Source organism: Coccinella septempunctata, chromosome 2 (assembly GCF_907165205.1).
Source record: "Coccinella septempunctata chromosome 2, icCocSept1.1, whole genome shotgun sequence".
In the NCBI taxonomy this organism is placed as follows: Eukaryota; Metazoa; Arthropoda; class Insecta; order Coleoptera; family Coccinellidae; genus Coccinella; species Coccinella septempunctata.
Window position 1 is genome coordinate 3660523 of NC_058190.1, and position 21284 is coordinate 3681806.

The following is a 21284-nucleotide window of genomic DNA, read 5'->3' on the forward strand; positions in this document are numbered from 1 at the left end:
GGGGCGGCAAATCAGTTGATAAAACGATACCAATTTTGTCACACCAAATTTATTTTTCTTCAAAAGCGAAAAGACGACCATTATTAATTACTAGCTGACTCGGCAAACCTAGTTTTGCCCCTTAAATTATTTCTAGGGTAGATAATAATAACCTATAAGTACTCTATGATTGCTCGATTGGTCGTAAGAAAAAGGAATGCCTTTTTTTCTGTTCAGTACAATTTTTTTTGGGAATATTTTGTTATATAAACCTTGCCCTAACAATAATAAACACAACAAAAAAAAATTGTCCAATTTGTTGCGATCGTTTGAACAATAAAGCATTTTGAAGTAAACCATAGATCCTCTTTTATTAATATATATAGATAGATAGATTAGAGTGAAATCGAAAAGGCGGCTTTTTTGCGCTTGGTCGCCAAACAATTCACATATGTTCTTCTCAAAGTACCGAATAAAAATGCATTTTAACCAGAAACAAGGGGAATACCGCCAGTGCCAGATGGAAAACGATCAAAGATGCCGCATTCTACTCATAAATAACTATCAAAGTCAGCCTGTAAATATCTCCACACCGCAGCGGCCACTCACTGTCCCTTTTTTTTGCTCTCTAGCCAGTCGGCCTCTTTGATAAACTTCACAGACTGTATAGTTTTTGACACAGCTTCCAATCTGAATTCGAAATGTTAATTTATGGAAGGAATTTAAAATACTTGAGAAGCAAGAGTACCTGTCAACCCTTTACAGTAGTAGGTATATCTTGTTTATACGAATTGAGGCTGGTAGATTTTCATATATATCTCTTTATCTGTACATGGAGTTTAGAATTTCAAATTGAATCATATTGAAGGTCAGTCCTATATCTGTATTTTTCAAACGTTTCGCTGTATATATTTTATTGTATGATACCGGCGCCGGCCTGGTTAGTAGATATATAACCCGCTCTTTTATATTCTTTTTTTCTTATTTTTTTATAAGATTCAACTTAGACTTATCTCTGAATATCTACAGAATGAACATGCTGTAAGTTATTCCATAAAGAATGATGTACTTAAACTCAATATAGTCCTAGCAAGGAGCATGGTGTCAAAATATCAATGTGGGGGCGGCGAAATTTTACTTTGCCGGCCCTGAACTGCTGTAACGTCTTCAACCTTTAACCAAAAAAGATAGCCCACATTAACTCTTCTCAAGTTACTGCATATTATGTATCAATAATTCAATTTTCTTCCATAGCAAAAATAAATATATTTAAAAACTGATCTCTTGCATTTTCCATCCAAATAATTAGATTTGGTATACCTTCAATCATATATTTTCCGAAGTAATTCGACTTTGTGATTGAATACGTAATTACTAAAACTTTTACGTACAACGTACAACATAGCGCTGATTTAAAACCCAAAAATGTTTTGACAAACGTCCTAACCCCATATTTTCATCGTAAACCATAGACATAGAGACATGGACTGTGCCTTCCGCACGTCGGGCATGCAGTTGTCTTTTTGTAGAATTTTGATTAGTCTACACTCACCTCTATGTGAACAAAAAAGAGACAGGTAAATGCCCGACGATCATTTCTCTCTCTCTATAAAAAAGACTTATTCATACTGTCATTGCTCAGTCCATGTCTCTATGTCTATGTCGTAAACAGAGTGGAATGTGTCAAATTTCCGTGGCCAACCAAAAGCTAAAAAAAGTGAATGGAGCATACAAAATTTAAGCTTTATTGAAAACAAAACAAACTAATTTGTCACTATATAGTTTGTCACGAACTATCTGAATGTAATGTAAAATGTAAACCGAAATATGATTCATCTAGGTTGAGTATAAATGGAGAATTCTGCTCAATTTGGGTTATCAATGCATATGCAAGTTTAAACTGAATAATTATGAGTTTCATTCATGATTTTTTCGAATTCACCGCGGAAACTATTCAAAATCATGCTTCAAATATGGGGTTTTAAAATTTAAATCGCTTCGTGCGGAGTTTATGATTTGGTAACAGCGCATACAAGACAATGAAAACCCCGATCAGCTTGTTTATAAAATAACAGCTGTTGATCTAGAGGCGCGTACTTACTGGCGAGCTTCAACTGCAACCGGCCATAAAAACCCCATAAAATTTTACGACCTTCCCCGTTCGTCGCAGAATTCATAGACAGCCATCTTTGTCTATCTCATCAAGATAATGCATTTGTTGTCCTTTATTATCAAGGCATATTTCAGTCGATGTTGCCAGCTTGTGCAATTCTCATAAAACGCTTTAAACTTTAAATACCCATTTTTATTTTTCATTTTTAAGTGCTTAAAATAATTTTTTTTCGGGAAACGGTTGAAATAGGTAGATAACTTGAAATAATGATCAGTTTTAATATTATACAAAAAACTTACAAATCCCCACACAGAAATAGGGAGTTAGAATTATTGATAAATTAGAAAAACAAAAACTTATATACAACGTCGACATTCCTTATGACTCCCGCCATAAAACCATTGTCAAGTAGAAAGATAGCGTGGCCCATCTGCTCAGGACTAGCCCTGAAAAACCGCCTCTATGTTTCGCTGTAATATCCCGGTTTATCTTCAGGGTCGGGTGGCGGCGATGATTTCATGTACTGGTACGTATTCGAACTACCAGCTATCTGCGATTGGTCATAATCATAGGAGTTCGATTGCTCCGTTTGCGTAACTTGGTAGAGACGTTCCTGTGTCATCACGCTCTGCAGCTTTTCTTGACATATAAGAGCCCTGTCTATGGGCATTTTCTTCAACTGTATAGCCAGACTGTCGCAGAACACATCGAATTCGTTTGAGTACTGGTTACAATCGTCCGAAATTTTTCGAAGCTTCCTTATCACATCATTGATTGCGGAAGCGTCGACGGGTCGTTTTTGATTCTTTCTGCTATTCTCCTTGTTTCCGCCAAGTTTCGTAGGGGTTGAGGTTCTGGAATTTTCGCTGTGATCAGATTGCGTAGCCTCGTGGTCATCGTGCTGATTGGTCTGTCGTTCAACTGATTGAAAAGCTTTTGTCGCTCTGCGAGTCGTAATACCACTGCCTGAATCCTGAAACAAAGACAAATTGATTCTATAAGAATGGTTGAGTATACCGTCATAAAAATCATCAAAGACCTAAATTTGAAGTTAATCTTAAAGAACGTGTCGACATGTGACAGTCATATTAGAGCTCATCAGTATCACTAGGTACCGCATAACTCGACCAACGATGACGACCACAGATAACAGAGTGTGTGAACCTGATTCTGAATACGAACAATAAAACAGAGGACATTTTTTTATTTTATATTGAAAGTCAACCCTCGCATCGAAGTAATAGTACGAGATCCCGCTGCAGAATTACTACGTTCATGACGTACACGGATGTTTTTGATATCAAATTAAAGTTAATTTTTTTCGAATAGGATGATGTATGGCTGCCTGTGAAAAAATGGCCGCAAGTTAGGTCTGCCATCTGTTAAAATAGCGAGATATCTGAAATAAAGTGAAAGAGATGGCGCGCAACGCCACTTGTTAGATGAGGATGGTGGATGCCAGCCGACTTAACATTTACAAAATTATAATTACGTAATGAATATTATGAAAAAACTTAAAGTATTAAGAGATTTATTTAATAATGAAAAATAATTTATTCATCAAGTACAAATGTAATTAAATCTGAAGAATTTTTTTTCGTGTTTCTTTAAAATCAGTCTCTTGAATCAAGTTATATTTTATATCAGTGTATTACATTTTCTAGTCCAAGTCCGATTCCTCGCTGCTTTCACAATCGCAGCTGTCACTATCGTCGTCGCAATCAGAGTTTTTTTCATCATCTGAAAATGTGTTAGCTCAATTACATAATACATTTTCTACTTGTATCGGAGTTGAACTTCCCAGAAATCATGTTGGTTTCAGGGCACCATCCAGAAGAAGCCAACCATTTATTCTCCGCACTAAACTTTAAACAGTGGTACTTAGTAGCATTGAGCAATATCGAATTGACGAAAATCGTCCGTAGCACCTTTTGTTTTAATGACTTCCAAAACTATAAAATGTGGGTTGAAACAAACCCTTTGATTTTTTTAATGAATTTTTCATCATTCTCTTTTGCCGCATACATCTTGTTGAACATGATAAATCGTCAAGTGTCTTTGGAATGAACTTTGGTGAGACTTATCATCTCTTTAAAAAATTCTTCTTATTTTTCGATATTAATTTATTTGGACCTTATTCTTATTAGAATCTATTATATGCATTGCGCCCGAACTCTCAATATTCGTATAGCGCCCGACGAAGGGTGATTACATAAATAATATCAACAGCGTTGTGTACAACGAGCTCCAACACGTGGTTATAATATACGAATAATTCAGATGCACTGTTGAGAACCCTAAGATTTCTTTCACACCACGGGTTTTTACCGTCGGGTTTTTACCGGAAAACAACTGAATGAAAAATTATTCATCGGGTTTTATCCGTACGGTGGGCACATCAAGCTCTCGAATCTCGTGGCGATAAGCGCCGCCGAAAATGCAATCTGGTTGTTTTCCAGTGCGGAAATAAACCGGAACATGTGTGAAAGATCCCATAATATCAGTAGATATAATTCGGAACATCGGGTAAGAACCCGATGGTGCGAAATGAGTCTAACTCTCTCTTACTTTATTTCGGATATCTCGCTATTTTAACAGATCGCAGACCTCACTTGCGGCTATTTTTTCACAGGCAGCCATGAATCATCCTATTCGAAAAAAAATTTGATATCAAAAACATCCGTGTACGTAATGAACGTAGTAATTCTGCAGTGGGATCTTAGACTATAATAAACAAATAGATGCGGATACCTGGCGTTCAACCACCCAATCAAAGATTATACTCTATAATCTTTGCACCCAATCTTTCTTCCCAAGGTCACTCGAAAACAAGATTCCTGCCTGCGTACAGGGTGGGTAAAATTCGTTGTTTACTGAGGGGATCTCGAGAACTATAAGAGCTAGAGCAAAACCGATGACACTTTCCGAGCTCATTTTCACAGAGACAAAGAATTGTGGAAACCGTAGCCACAAATGATTCTTCGTTTTTGAGTTATTAGGAAAAAAAATGAGATTTTGGCGATTTCGAAAAGTTCTCCTAACTTTTTTGTCTTTGAAGTTACATATCTGAATTTTGAACCTTTTACAGGCACTTTTTTACGGAGAATCTACTGGGAAAAGATTTTTTCCAATTCAAAAATAACAAATTGAATAAAAGTTTGCATTTGAAAAAACCAAAGTTCGCCCAATGATTTGAGCTCGTCAGTGTATTCTACGTAAAAAAGTGCCTGTAGAAGGTTCAAGTTTCACATCTGTAAGATTGAAAAGCAAAAAAGTTATGAGAATTTTTCGAAATTGTCAAATTCTCATTGTTTGCTAATAACTCAAAAACGAAGAATCGTAGGAGAAAACGGTTTTTACCATTTTTTGTTTCTCTGTAAAAGAGCTCGAAAATGTCATCTGCTTTCCTCTAGCTCTTATAGTTCTCGAGCTCCCCTCATTTGATAACGAATTTTGCCCACCCTGTACATTCCATTCTCCCATCGCAGTGTTTTGCGAACACCGCATCATTTAGTCTAATCAAATGGTAACATGAGTGCGGTAGAAAGTTTTTCAACGGAATTATACAGGGTGAGTCTCACGAATATTTCAACAGTAGATTTTTGAGGTCGAAAGAAACACTTTTTTTCATTACCATTTTTTTCCGAATCGGCTCGGTTCAAAAGATACAGGCTGTTGAAAACCCATGAAAAAATGTTATTTTTGGTTATATATCTCACAAACGGTTTTATCGAATGAATTGATCTTCGAAATATAGTTCTTCGTTTATTTCATTAATCTTTTTCGAACACAAGATAACACCCTCGTCTTTCAATTTTCTCATTACGAACCATATAAATACCATAAAAATAAAAAATCCAACTTTTTAAACTAAGCGGACGCTCTCTAATGAATATTGAACTTTTTGTTGAAAAAAAGTATTCTTCATACTTGTTGGTCCGGGACCGGCGCTGCCTATCTGTCGTACATCTGTCAAGAACTTCTTTGATAGATGGCTAGACAGGAAATTTTACTAATGAGGATAAATTCAGATGCATACCACCCGACGATATGAATATCGACAAGTGTTACGATCTGAATTGAGCTAGCCAGTTTGTCATCGTCAAGGCCCCCAACTGGAGTACGCTCCACCGAAGAAAAGCAGATGCTGACCATGGTTTCGGCCTCATTTGGCCTCATCAGAGCAACATAGCATTTTTCCACGGTGGAGAACGTTTGGAATTGATGGAACTTTATTCAATGTTGTTATGTTCTAGTGGGTATTATTTATTTACCCACAGCGCCATCCAACATGAAACGGTATCCGATTCATGTTTGGAAATTTTACTCTGAATGGAGCAAGTGGTCTCAGACAGTTGAGGCTTCTCATTGAGAGACCATCCTCTGTGCCTGAGGTCAAAAAACTCTTAGCTCCTGAGAGGATACAACTTAGTCTAGTGACTGGAGCAATAACTGGCCATTTGTTTAATAAACACTCAAATAGAATAGGACTGACTAGCTGTTCCCTGTGCCGCTGGTGCAGGGGCACGGATGAAACTGTTGAACACATTCTGTTCTTCTGTAACAACCTTGAAGACTTAAGGATGATACACCTAGGAAACACAACACTCATAACTCCTATGGTGAGAAGGACTCCCCTCTGTCGACTTGTGGCGTTTTTGTCAGCATCAGCATGTCACAGAGTTTGAGTCGGACGAACAATGGGTCATGAGGCCTCAGTTCAGAAGAAGAAGAAGAAGATGGTTTATAATCCTTGATTTCATATAATGTTTTTCTGCTATTCAGAATATTTGAAGGATTTCTACTCCGGGAGGAATATCAGTTCAAAATAGCTAGTCAGGCTATGATGGATAGAGTACAAGCAGGGATGAATAAAATACCCTTACTTTTTTTTTCATACTGAAAGACCTAGAACCCTAGCTCCAAGGATTTAAATCAACCGCCACTATTCTGTCAACGATGGATTTACTCAGAAAAATTTCTTTTTCTTTCCGACATCCCTAGAGCCTTATCTTCAAGGATCAAAACAAACTGGTATTGTGTCTACGATCAAGAGAATGTTCCTCATTTTTCATTCTAGAATTTTAAATGGCCTTGAATTCATTTCCCCATGCACTCATTCTATGGATTTTCTTGGATGGCCATTTTAAATTCTCGAAAAAAATGAGGAACATGCGCTCCATCGCACACAGAATATCGGTTCATTTTGATCGTTGGAGGTGAGCTTCTAGGGCCGTCAGAATCAAAAAAATTATTTCTCAATACATATACCGATATACTGACATGGCGATGAATGTACAGGGTGGTCAAATTTCGATGTTTTAGTACTACAGCTTTTAAACCAGAGGAGATAGACAAAATTCGATGTCGTTCTCTTTCTCTGACAAACTTACAATGGTAGTAGTGATTTTTGGCCACTTTCTTTTGTTTTCGAGTTATAAGCAAAAATTGTAAAAATGGCGATATCGAAATAAATTTATATCTCCGCTAATACTGATAATAGAGCTCTGAAATTGAAACATTATACAGGCACTTTTTTACGTAGAATCCAGTGGCGTGCTCGCCTTTTTGGCAGGATTTTTAATTACGAAGCCTTTTTTCTCAATATTTCTATGGTTTCAACTTTTGACGAGCATAGAAAAATAGAGTTTCTTATAACAAAAGCAGTCTTCTTCCGGCAATGTCATTCTTTCAATGCTTTTCACCAATGCTCACAAAATTTGAATCAAGATATATTTCATAAATTTTCATAATAATGAAAGGACTTATAGAAGAAGACAGTGATAATCATACGATGCTATATGTTTCTGTGCTCATGAAAAGTTGAAACCATAGAAATATTGGGAAAAAGGTTTTTGACCATTTTCTATTATTTAAATTGATACAAACAATTTGAAATCAGTAAAAATTAAGCTTTCAAAAAATTGCACAGTAAACTAGTTTTCCCATTTAAAAAAACATAACTTTGGGTAATAGCTTCGTAATTGAAAATCCTGCTAAAAAGGCGAGCACGCCACTGGATTCTACGTAAAAAAGTGCCTGTATAATGTTTCCATTTCAGAGCTCTATCATCAGTATTAGCGGAGATATAAATTTATTTCGATATAGCCATTTTTCAAATTTTTGCTTATAACTCGAAAACAAAAGAATGTGGCCAAAAATGACTACTACCATTGTTAGTTTCTCAGAAAAAGAGAACAAGAATGGGGAATCAGATTTTGTGTATTTCCTCTGGTTTAAAAACTGTAGTGCTAAAACATCGAATTTTGCCCACCCTGTACATTAGACCGGGTTTCTATACTTCATTCACTTTTATTTTAGCAGTCGGTTGGCCATGGAAATTTGACACATTTCACTCTGTATAGTACGAAAATGTGGGGTTATGACGCTTGTCAAAACATTTTTGGGTTTTAAATCAACGCTATGTTGCCCGTTCTACGTAAAAGTTTCTGTTATTACGTATTTTATCACAATGTCGAATCTCTTCGCAAAATTTGTGACGAACATAATTGAAGTTTATACAAACTGATTGAAAGCATACCAAATCCAGTTATTTGCATGGAAAATACAAGAGATCAGTATAATGTCATAATATGCACTAGCTTGAGGAGAGTTGATGTTCGTTATCTTCTTTGGCTAAAGTTTGAATACGTTACATCAGTTGCAGATTTCAAAAATATTAACCCGAAGATGAAATGCATATGATGCAGTGGTTGGGAATGGGTATCGCCCGAAGGACTTAACAGATAATTACAAGAATGTTAAATTCTTCAACAAAAATCATCTTGCATCAATATAAGTAAAAGGAATTGAAGGAAGTTTCAAGTTAAGATGAACTTCACCTTTGAACAAAAATTTCAGATGAATAAACAAGTAACAGGGCAACTTGCGCGTATTTGTGGCTATTCATCTTAATACATTGATGTAATAATAATAATTAGGTATTTATTAGTACCTTAAGGCATTTACATTGTATAGGACAAGTCAAATGAAAAATAGAAAAATCCATTTTAGGGAACTTATTCTCCGATGACATTTATCGAAAATCCTGTAGTAAACTTTTCGCATTAATTCACTCAAACATAAAATTCTCAAATGCCACCACTTTTTTGGGTCTCCCAATAGAAGGAAATTCTTAATCATCCTCTTCATTCACAATCTTTCTGATTGTGGAAATATCCAGCTGAAATATAAGTCGTTTAGATTCAGATGAAACATTATATACATTTTCTTACATTGAATATGTTCTCTACCGTCTGACGTATTGTGGATTATAGAATATCAGGGTATAACTATTTGAATGAGCGGACCTGAATTCTAAATAGCACTTCCTGAAACCCTGTCTATTTTTTCAATCACTTTCGGCATTTTCGTAATAAAAATTGATATTAGTAGCGGCAACGACGTGATGACATTAACGACATTTCATGAGTGCCAACCTAACTTCGTTCTAGTTACAAAAACTTGAGAAAATTATTTCATGGCCAACCGACTGCTAAAATAAATTTGAATGAAGTATACATTGACCTTGGCCTTTCGCATGTGTTGGTAAGCTCCTCGCCCTTATCATCCTCTAACTTGAAAACTGTTAACAGCATGTAAAATTTTTTCAGACGAAAGTTGTTCAGAATTTAATTATCTACAACTTTCATAATGAATACAGAAACGATTAAAAGTACAGGATGGGAGATATTTGAAAAAAATGCCTTGTTATCATCTTCAAACTATCAAATTAAGGAAACTCCCCCTGTCACGTCCGAATTGTAAGTCTTTGAAAAAAAAGGTTCCTTTGGGTCGAATTAACATATCCTCTAAAAATCTAATCCGCTCGAAAACATTTTTTTACCATTTCAACTCTTCCGTACGGGCAACCCCACCACGTAAACTCTCAGATTAACATGAATTTATTATCAGACACACGTAGGGCATATACAGTATCTTAATCCGACACGCTCGAGTATGTACACCTGGAATACTCTGGTCAGCCTAACCTAGCTTGCAAAAATCAGTTTACGTAAACGGATTGAGCGCGTAAACGGGATTCAACACCCCGTATAATTGATTCATCGTGATTTACCGGAATCTGTGCTGAATCCATCGAAGTGGTGTACTGCGGAATGGTCATATTGATAGGTAATACTTCGTTCTTAACGCCATTCGAATTTTCATCCTTTGAAGCTGAGAAAACACTTATGATAGAACACATTGGAGACTGGATTGGCCCTATATCGTGTTCGATCAATTCAGCATCCGCGAATAGTTTAGCCATCTGCACCTTCATCGTTGCCCGAGTCTTCAAGGAAAATGTTCTGAACGTTTCGGCATAACTATTGAAGAGGTGTTCAATGGAGTCGTCCTCTTTTGTACGTTCGCTGACATCCTCATCTATTTTCGTAGGAACGTAGCCACTGAACGTGGGTAAAAACGATTGTAGCGACGTCTCAGAATCTTGCGTCGATTTAAACGGCACAAGTGGAGGTAAAGATGATGAATCTACATCCTGTACGCCAGTATCAGATGTATGCGACTTGCGTTTTTGGAAATCATCCAGGAATTGCAAATGCGGTCCCCAACACCAGTTAGTATACGATTTCGAACCGCCCATCAAACTGTTGCCATTCTTTTTATATTTGGTGTATCCGTCTTTCAATCCCTTCCACTTAATACGCAGCGCTTCACCTGAAACAAGATGTATATTCAGGTGGTGAACTACAAGAGCTCCATACGAAACTATTGCATTTTACTTCCGTCTTCTGCCAGCTATAACTGACTTCCCTATATGACATGAAGTTCGTTATGTCGTTGGGGGTCTGATTGGTTTGAAGAGTATTTTGTTTACCCCATTGGAATGATTCGCTTCAATAATGTTTTTTACTACACCACCTTTCGTGCTAAAATATTCTTTATAGAATAATCATAAGAATAACAACGTACTACGTAGAAGTATCTAGGCATCAGACAGGCAAGGAAAATCAATCAGAGCCAGATGAAGAAAGAATTAACGGAGGAGTTCACCCGAAGATTGAGAGGGATAATGAAAACTGGAATCTGATCAAAGCGATTAATACCTACGCTTGTTCAGCACTGAGCTACTAATTCGGTAACATATATTGGACCACCACAGATTTAGCAGCCTCACAGAGAAAAATAAGGACGATGCTGACTAAACACAATAAACATCACCCCTAAAGCTCAATAGAACGGACAGAGCTGCCACGACATCTTGGGGGTAGAGAAATTGTTGAATTGTCAAACCGTATGTCACAGGAAATTGAAGGACTTCGAGAATATTTCCTGAGCTTCTTCAGAACGCCATCGAGTAGTTTGTGTTGCTGATAGTTCTACTCCGTTGAAGCTACAACAGGACCACCTGGAAACTGTCGAACAATCTGCAGAAAGCAAAATTCAGAAACTGATTGTGCATGGAAGGCACCAGCACCGGCACCAGAACGAGGTCAACCATGATTACGTCGACATATCTGCGTCGAACTACTGGTTGACTTCCGGAAGGTTGTTTCCCCAGACCGAGGTCTTTATCCTCGCCATCCAGGACCAGATGATTCCGACAAGGAACTACAGGAAATATATCGCCAAGGATGCCTCAGTGGCGAATGATAGCTCTCGTTATGGCTGTGCGACACATGAAACCATCCAGCACATCACCGGGGGATGTCAGAAATTCGCGGGCACGGAGTACAAAAATAGACATGATGCTGTTGCCAAGGTTCTTCACCAAAAATTGGCAATAAAATACCAAATTCTAAAGTCAAAAAATGTTCCCTATTGCAATTACCATCCGGATGCTGTATTGGAAAAGGATCATCAAAAGCTCTACTGGGATCGCACAGTTCTCACAGACCTGGAATGGAAACTAAACATTCCAAAGACTGGAGTGAGATAGTTGCCAATCACATTTGAGACAGTTGAGTAGGACATCATTGTCACATCAATTTTCAGTACGATTATACAGGGTCTTTCACGAGGAACCTCACCCATATTTATACGGGAAACTACTGAACGTATTTTCATGAAATTCAGCACTTATAAGTATTTCACGATGCTGATGAAATCTAAAATATTTTCAAGACCTCCGGTTTTTCCGGAAATGACGTCAACTTCCGTTTTTCAAATTAGAACACCATTTTTTTATTGCAGAAATAGATTCTTTAGAAAATTTCAAATTATTTTGATGTAACATTTTTCAGTTTTGGTTGGAAAATTCTCTCTGAGCGGGAAAATTCGAAAAAAAAATCGAAAATAGAGCTCCGCTGAAACAAGAATAACTTCGAGGTTTTTGGATGGAAAATTTTCATTTTTGGGATTTTTAAAGATGTAAGATTGATGTATCCACTTTAAAAATCGAAATCGCGATTCATGATACAGGGGGTGAAAAAATCGCTTTCAAAGTTAGGGATGACAAAATCGTGAAAAATCAATTTTTTCAAATTAGAACCCCATTTTTTTATGGCAGATATTGAATCTACGTTAAAAAATAATGTGAGTGTATGCATCACACCCTTGCCCTAAAGTGGATATTTTCTGAGTTATTCACAAAAAACTGTTTTTCGTCTTGAATTTTCAGCTATTTCTTTTCCCTTCACGCCAAAAAGATGAAATTTTCAGGAACTGTTACTTAAACCATGTTTTAGATTTTATTACCCTAATATGCAAGAGAAAAAAGTTACAGGTTGTTCCTAAATAGATGGCGAATTTTGATTCGAATTTGTATCGGAAACCTCTTTATTTCAACTAATCGGCCATAGGTTTTCTCTTCAGTGATAAATGAATAATTCCTTATGAACCATATGCAAAAACTTACCATATATCGATTGAAATTTATTCTGGGAGGATTCTGCATTTCTTCATAAACTTTTTAGGGTTTTCAGAGATTGGGAGTGAAAACCCTAAAAAGTTTATGAAGAAAAACTTACCATGTTTTACATTATTTTTTTTTAATGATAGATATCATTAATTACATCTGCCAAATTCCTCTTTATTCAGTAGCATTTTCTGTTTACTATTAATTCGGTGATAATTCGTATTAAGTTATAAAATCGATCACTATGCCTAATTTCACCAATGAAGATTATTTAAATCTCATTCTACTTCATGGAGAATGTAATAAAGTTGTAGATAGAACAATTCGGCTGTTCGGATCTTAGTTAAGAAAACTATACACAGAGAAAAAAGTGTAGTAGAAGATGAGAACAACGAAATTACAGTTCTTGCATATTTTCGTGTGAATCCTCAAACTCAAAATTCTCTCAAAGATGCCGAGATTGATCTGGGATTATCTCAATCGAGTGTTTGGAGAATATTAAAAAAACATAAAATGCACCCATATAAATTCAATAGGGTACATTATTTGAAGGAAACTGATTTCGTCAGGAGAACAGAGTTTTGCGAAGCTATGATGATTCGATTTCAAGAGAATGAAAACTTTTTGGACTGTATAATTTGGACAGATGAATCTAAATTCACAAAGAATGGTTCTTTCAATAGGCATAACATTCATTATTGGGATGAAGAGAACAACCACCACTTCAGACAATGGAACTTTCAAGAGACCTGGAGTTTCAATAGTTTTTTGCGCCATCAAAAATAATGCAATTCTCGATGTTCACATTTATGATGGGACTTTAACTGGTAAGATAGAACACTACACATGTTTGCATTATTTAAAGAATGTTCTCCCTTAGGAGATAGATATTCTGACATATTGACTCAAATAATGAGCCGCTAGTACAGAACCATAATGACTTATGGTATCAACAAGATGACGCGCCTCCACACAATTCACTCAATGCGTCAAATATCCTCTACAGGCTATTTGAAGATCGATGGTTGGCGAACAATGGTCCACATCTTTGGCCACCACGTTCTCCCGATTTAACTCCTTTAGACTATTATGTTTGGGGTAGGATAAAAAATATTGTCTACTCAACTCCCCTGACTGATAAAGAGGACTGCATAGAACGAGTCAGAAATGCGTTCAGGTTTGTTTAGATTTTTAGATTCATGGTTTTGAAACTCAATTTGGTTTTTAAACACTTTTGCAGATCTCTTCCTCCCGATGAAATAAGAAGAGCAACGCACGAAGCATTCCTGAGACGTATAAATAAATGTCTAGAAATTAACGGTCAAAACTTTGAGCATCTTCTATAGTTATAACTGCGAGAGTTTGCCATGGTTCTCCTAATAGTAACTTGAAGTCGGTTTCAAGAAGGGGTGAAAAATCTACAGCATGGTTCAAATAACAGTTCCTGAAAATTTCATCTTTTTGGCGTAAAGGGAAAAGAAATAGCTGAAAATTCAAGACGAAAAACAGTTTTTTGTGAATTACTCAGAAAATATCCATTTTAGGGCAAGGGTGTGATGCATACACTCACATTATTTTTTAACGTAGATTCAATATCTGCCATAAAAAAATGGGGTTCTAATTTGAAAAAATTGATTTTTCACGATTTTGTCATCCCTAACTTTGAAAGCGATTTTTTCACCCTCTGTATCATGAATCGCGATTTCGATTTTTAAAAGTGGATACATCAATCTTACATCTTTAAAAATCCCAAAAATGAAAATTTTCCATCCAAAAACCTCGAAGTTATTCTTGTTTCAGCGGAGCTCTATTTTCGATTTTTTTTCGAATTTTCCCGCTCAGAGAGAATTTTCCAACCAAAACTGAAAAATGTTACATCAAAATAACTTGAAATTTTCTAAGGAATCTATTTCTGCAATAAAAAAATGGTGTTCTAATTTGAAAAACGGAAGTTGACGTCATTTAGATATTTTAGATTTCATCAGCATCGTGAAATACTTATAAGTGCTGAATTTCATGAAAATACGTTCAGTAGTTTCCCGTATAAATATGGGTGAGGTTCCTCGTGAAAGACCCGGTATAGGAAGTATATGAATTTCTCAATATAACGCGCTAGACAGAGAAACATCGAAACTCTACTACAAAATATTCATTCACAGCACTATATATCCATTCCTTATATCTATGTTCTAAGAACGGAAGTTCATTGGAATATGAATACTAGAAATTGTGTCCTCCATAATTAAACGTTGAAAATCTTCTCAGGAAATAGGACAAAATAAAAGGTGTTATGGTTTTAAATCAACTGTGGCGACGTTTCGCAGAAGTTGCCTTCTGCTTCCTCAGTCCTAAATTCATTCGAAACATTAGATACATACAGACCTTCAAATACAAGCAAACTCACCAAAGAAGTGTGATGAACCACTTTACATAAAAATAAACAATTTACGAACACTAACCAAGTTCGACCTCTTAAAAACAACAAAAACAACTTGGTTAATGTTCGTAAATTTCTGTAGTTATTTCATTGTTTAATTTTGTGTTTAGTGGTTCATCACACTTCTTTGGTGAGTTTGCTTGTATTTGAAGATCTGTATGTGCCTAATGTTTTGAATAAATTGTAGGCCTGTGGAAGCAGAAGACAACTTCTGCGAGACGTCGCCACATTTGATGCAAAACCATAACTTCTTCTGTTTTTATTTTTTCTTGTTTCCCGATAAGAAGATTTCGAACGTTTAATTATGGAGGACACAATTTCTAGAACCCAAAAAATTGTTGTCTAGTTGTTATCCCATCTTGGATTTACAAGAAAAACAACTTTTCTATAAAGAAAGAAATATGGCGCAAAAAGTTTGAGCACTCTATATCTATCCTACCAGAAAAGTTATAAGCAAATACGTGACCAGCCTGTAAACAGTTCTTCTGTTCATATTTGTTAACCTGCGGCTACGTCAATCTGATAACTTATCCAACATTAACTCATCTCAAGCATCATCTGCATGTAATGTGTCAATCATTTCATATTCTTTCAAAACAAAAATAAAATTAATATTAATATACTTGAATACCGATCTCTTGTATTTTTCATGCAAATAACTAGATTAGGAATCCCTGCAACCAGTTTATAGAAACGTAAATTATGTTTATCACATATTTTCCAATCAATATTTTCCGATGGGAATTCACATTGTGATAAGATACGTGATTACTGAGACTTTTACGTAGAACGGAAAACAAAGCGCTAATTTCTTCTTCTTCCTTCCTATGTCCACGGTTGCTTAAAACGCTGATTTAACACCCAATAATGTTTTGACAAGTGACAAGCGACATAACCTCATATTTTGCTAATATACAGTCTGGAATGTGTCCATGAACACCCGACTGCTTTCATAGAAGTGAATGGAGTGTTACAAGGGAAATACGTATAGGATATGGTTCCCTTTCAATAGAAGTATTGAAAACAGCTTTCCGTCTATAGATATACAATCTACATAAAAACAAGGAATTTTTGTTGCCAATCTTTTCGTAAATTCGATATACTATACCTAATTTTAAAATATCATCGAATTCATTATATATATCTTGTATTTTAATGGGTATTGAATAAATATTATGAGTAAGTACTTACTCTTTTCATTCATTTCCCTGGCGATCCTTTCCCATACTTCCGCTTTCTTGGCCATGTTTTTGAAATCTTTGTGGCGTGGGTCATATAATACAGGGTTTATCTTGACGGTTTCAATGAATTTCTCCGTGTCCATCGTGTTTTCACGTTCCGAATAGCTGGTCAATAATAAACACAACCGAATCGCCTCGCTCTCGCATCGCTTATGTCTGACGTCAGTTCGAATACTTCGCTCTCGCTTACCGCTTCGCTTTCTTTGCCGGACAGTGTTGCCTTTCTGGCGCACGTGAACGAAATTCATTTCGCGAACATTGCGGAGTTTTCAATATGAATGTTGAAACGTACTATTTGGATAAGGCCCGGTACTTTCACCTTTGAATAAATTTTATTCATTGTGAATAAGTATCTGTCAAATAATTTCCTATCTGAAGGATACCTTATTTCTGTGCTTTCAGATGAAATTATTTGACGAATAACAATTCTATGAAAGCACGGTATACTACTTTTCACTGATTAATGTAAAAAAAGAAACCCATATATCTATTATACCAATATTGATAACACGCGTTCAAGACTACGACAGAAAGTGAAGCCAAATCGTTGGGAGGAATCCACTTGTACGCATGCGCGAATTAGAAGTTCGAAAATGACAATCAAGATATTTGTTATTATGATCAGTTCGTTTTCAGATTTGACGTTGAATGATTGAATGAATTCAAATGATGATTTATTTCAAATTCTTGTACAAATTTTGAGACGAATTTTATATGAGGCGAAAGTTAATGAATATGAAAATATGAAATTCTTCGAGAATGTATCAGGTTTTCTCATCTTTCAGATGAATCAACGAAAAGAGATCAAACCAAATAAGTGAATAAAAACCATTCAAACAATATTATTATGATTTGTGAAATAATAAGTTCTGAATAGGAATGGTATTGTCTACACTCAGTAAACTCAAGAGTGACATAATAACAAGTTCGTTTTATATTATTGTTTCGTACCAGTTTAAATATTGCGTGTACGTGTAAACACCATACTAATCTCACCTCCTGAATTTCTCCTCTTGTAAATCTACTCAATACTCAATAAAAATATTTTTGGGTCAACACTTAATGTAATATGTAGTTATATTATATATGAAAGTACAGAGTGCTCATTAAAAGAGCCATGCTTCAGTAGAAGCAATACAATAATCAATTTGGCAATAAGAATATTTAGAAGATGAGAAACTGATAGATATGAGTAACTACAGTTGAGCTTTATAGATGTAGATGTCGATTTAGATGTTTTACTATTTCAGTGCTGAAAGAAACAATCATAAATTGAACTAGAATTATTACCTTTTAACTCTAAACTGAATTTCAAGACAATAACAGACTTATACTTATCTAGATACAATGCAGATAATAAGTATACGATAGTGAACAACCTAAAAAAATTTATTCACAGTCCTACAATTTTGTTGATTCAACATCACTTTTGTTAATCTCCGCACTCCGCAGGTTTTCTGTGGAAAACACATAATATTTCACTATTGTTATAAATCCGAGCGTCTAGTGCTGCAAAATGATGAAGTTTCATTTATTTTAACTTCTAATTATTAGAAATCAACGATGAAATACAAATTACTACGCAATGCAAATTGCAAACCTGAGTTTGAACCTGATTCAAACATATTGTTAGGTTAAGGTCGAAAATATTCGAATGGTTGTGAAGTAAAATCATTTCATTCCTGTCAATTCATAAAACCATGTAGCAGAAAGAGACAGAGCTAATCAGGTATTTTTATTCTTAATATTTCTGCACATGCGCAGAAGTCGATTCCGGCCACGGGCTGGCTTCAATTTTCGATGTATCATTATCGATATAGAATATAATAGATATATGAAGAAACCGCATTGTAGAAATTGTCATAATTCCAACTAGAGAGCAAATATCTCGTGAAACTCACACAAAGAATAACCATACATCCAGAATCTAAAAACTTCTACCAATAATGACGCACCGACATTCGATCTATGACAAATAAACTCTTATTATTAAAGCTGCATTCACAATCAATTCGCGGGCCGAAGTGCACTTCGGCACGAAATTTACCATTCGCAATAATCTTGGAACCAAATACTCAAATTAATCAAAAATGTAACAATCGTTTAATTACAAACTATGAAGGAATCCTCAGCAGCCGTTTGGCAGATGACGCCCAAATTATGCAAAATCTTTCAAAATCAAATAATCAATCAATCAACAGATGTTATGTTGAATTCGATGTTTTTATAAAAGATTTCAATTTTTCGTGAACTGTTTATGGATTCTCAACAATACCATCAAACAATTAAGTCACAGACATCAAACAGTTCGAAATTGCTCTTTTCTCCGATTTCAAAGTTATTCCTTGATGATTCACGTAAAATAGACTCAAATATATAATATCAAATATGGGTATTAATTTGAAAATATGTATTGAGTTTTGATGAATTCGCTCGTCTTCTTGATCTTCGACGATTCTTTTGAATGGACCATCCCCAGCAGAAATATTCAAAAATTGTGACCTTCCGCGCTTTCAACATTTTTATCATAAGAGTACTAATATCACATTAATCTTAGAGATTCAAGGGACGCTGTTTGAATTGCCACTAAATCGGCTATTTAACGATGCAAAGATATACTGCGTGTGCCATTTGAAATGAGGAACTAGAATTTTAATACCGGCATATAACCGGATGTTGCAAAGGTCTGAAAATATTCAAGGGGGAAAGCTCATTGTCGAGAATTAACCCCAACATAAAAATTTTCAGTATAAAATTTCAATTTCTTCTCCGAAAACATATAATTAACTATCGAGGTGGAACATCCTGTATAGTATAATCCCAAGAATATGAATATTTCGATCTGACTCAACCTGCTTATGAAGACAATATTCATTCATGTATTTCAAGTGAAATGCAATTATAATTCAATTATGCTTTTAATATGATTGCTATATGAAATAGCATGATTCGCATTTCGTGAAAACTTATTTCAATATCCTTCAATCTTTTATCTATATCTTCAATATCTTCCAATATCCTTCTTTCAATATCCAAATAAGGAGAATCGATAAGAAAAATAGTGCATTTGAATATTTTCAGATGACCACATGTGAACTAGATTGTTTAATCTATGCCGGAGTAACTACTCAATGGTTCTCATAGATGGCGAGATTTATAAAATAATTTATAAAAATTACTAATGATATGAAAATAACACCAAAAGAACGAATTGGGTTCTAATTGAAACCCTAAAAAAATATTCAAATTTTAAACCTTGAATAGAGGGCGCATTCAGCTGAGTTCTAGAACACTTCATATGTCTTAGGTATTCCGTTTCCGATATACAGGGGTAAAATCGTTTGGCTATAACTCCTGATATTTTTGATCGATGCGACTTAAAATTTATTATCAGGTTTAAGTTGTTAGTTTCAATGAATCAAAACATTGAAATTTGACAATACTCAGGACCGGAGTCTATATTCAAATTTAAACTCATGAAACACACCCTGTATGTAGTTTTTCATCACAATTTTAATATTTCAGTTATCTGCATGTACGATTGTCTCAAATTCAATGAATCGGTTGTATACTCCATCCGTCGATTATTTTTAATGAATAATGAATTGCTTTGTGGTCAAACGCCTGTTGAAAAAACAGCCTTGCTTAAAAATGCATTTGAAAATGTGCAACTGTCTTTTTTCGTTCTCGAAATATGTCTTGCATTTGTTTTTGATATTTATAGCATATCTGCTTATTCAGAATTGTCATTCACATTGATAATAAGCTGCATTATTGATGATGAACAAAGGTAGAAATAAAAAAATAATTATATCTTGATATCTGAATAGCCTTTTATAGGCAACTTAGACCTCAAAAACATTTCTGGATTCATTTTCACCTCATTCATTATTATGGTTCTTACTGTTTATTATTGAAACATTGATCATAATCATGTACAGAAAAAAGTATTCATACTATTTATCAGTATTTCAGGTTCCTTTATCAAGTTAAATAGTTCAAAATTTCCAGAATACCCCACAAGTTTACTAATAGAGAATATACAGACGGATGGATTGGAAGTGGAGGACCCCAACATTGGCCTGCTCGACCCCTCCATTTCTTTCTTTGGGATTATGGAATAGATTTTCTGACATGGAACAATTATTAGATCGATTAAAATGCTGCTTGCGACGAAATTCGTAATAAATGTATTGTAATAAAACGAGCAGTTATGAGCCTCGTAAAAAGGGCTAAAAAGTGTATAGAATGTGGAGGATATCATTTTGAACAACTACCTGAAAGAACTAGTTATCCATAGAAAAACTATTTATTCTGAAGATCAAGTTTCAATTATAAGTTTCAAGATAGCGTGGTGTTTTCTTTCCATATTTGTGTATATTATCAATAACACAACATTTGATCATTGTGAATGACAATTTTAAATGAACGAATATGGTATAACTGTTGAGAACATTCAACAGAATATTAGTTGAAGAAAAAATTGCAATTGCAAATTAATTAAATTCATTTTCATGAAGTGCTATATTCCTTAAAGGCGTTTGACCAGAAAACGATTATTTATAAAACATGATCTACAGGTGGGGCAACCTACTGTTTCATTTATTTCGTGATCGTCATACATGCAGATAACGAAAATGTTGAAATTATGATGAAAAACGAAAAACTAAATACAGCGTGTTTTTCATGAGTTTA

General features: G+C 35.1%; 1 protein-coding gene across 2 annotated transcripts in view; it reads right to left on the reverse strand.

Moving 5' to 3' along the window:
* Nucleotides 1-2437: 2437 nt before the first annotated feature.
* The window catches only part of LOC123307256, a 28271-nt gene continuing 9424 nt past the window's right edge, over nucleotides 2438-21284 (reverse strand). Inside the window, exons 1-3 of one of the 2 annotated variants that reach the window (XM_044889490.1) lie at nucleotides 16540-16854; nucleotides 10170-10771; nucleotides 2438-3065 (exon numbers count right to left, since the gene is read on the reverse strand). In XM_044889490.1, the coding sequence (XP_044745425.1) occupies nucleotides 2553-3065; nucleotides 10170-10771; nucleotides 16540-16837 (1413 nt within the window). In that variant the 5' untranslated portion in view covers nucleotides 16838-16854 and the 3' untranslated portion in view covers nucleotides 2438-2552. Of the gene's footprint in view, nucleotides 3066-10169; nucleotides 10772-16539; nucleotides 16855-21284 lie in introns of those variants that run through there. The other variant, XM_044889491.1, reaches the window with a different exon arrangement.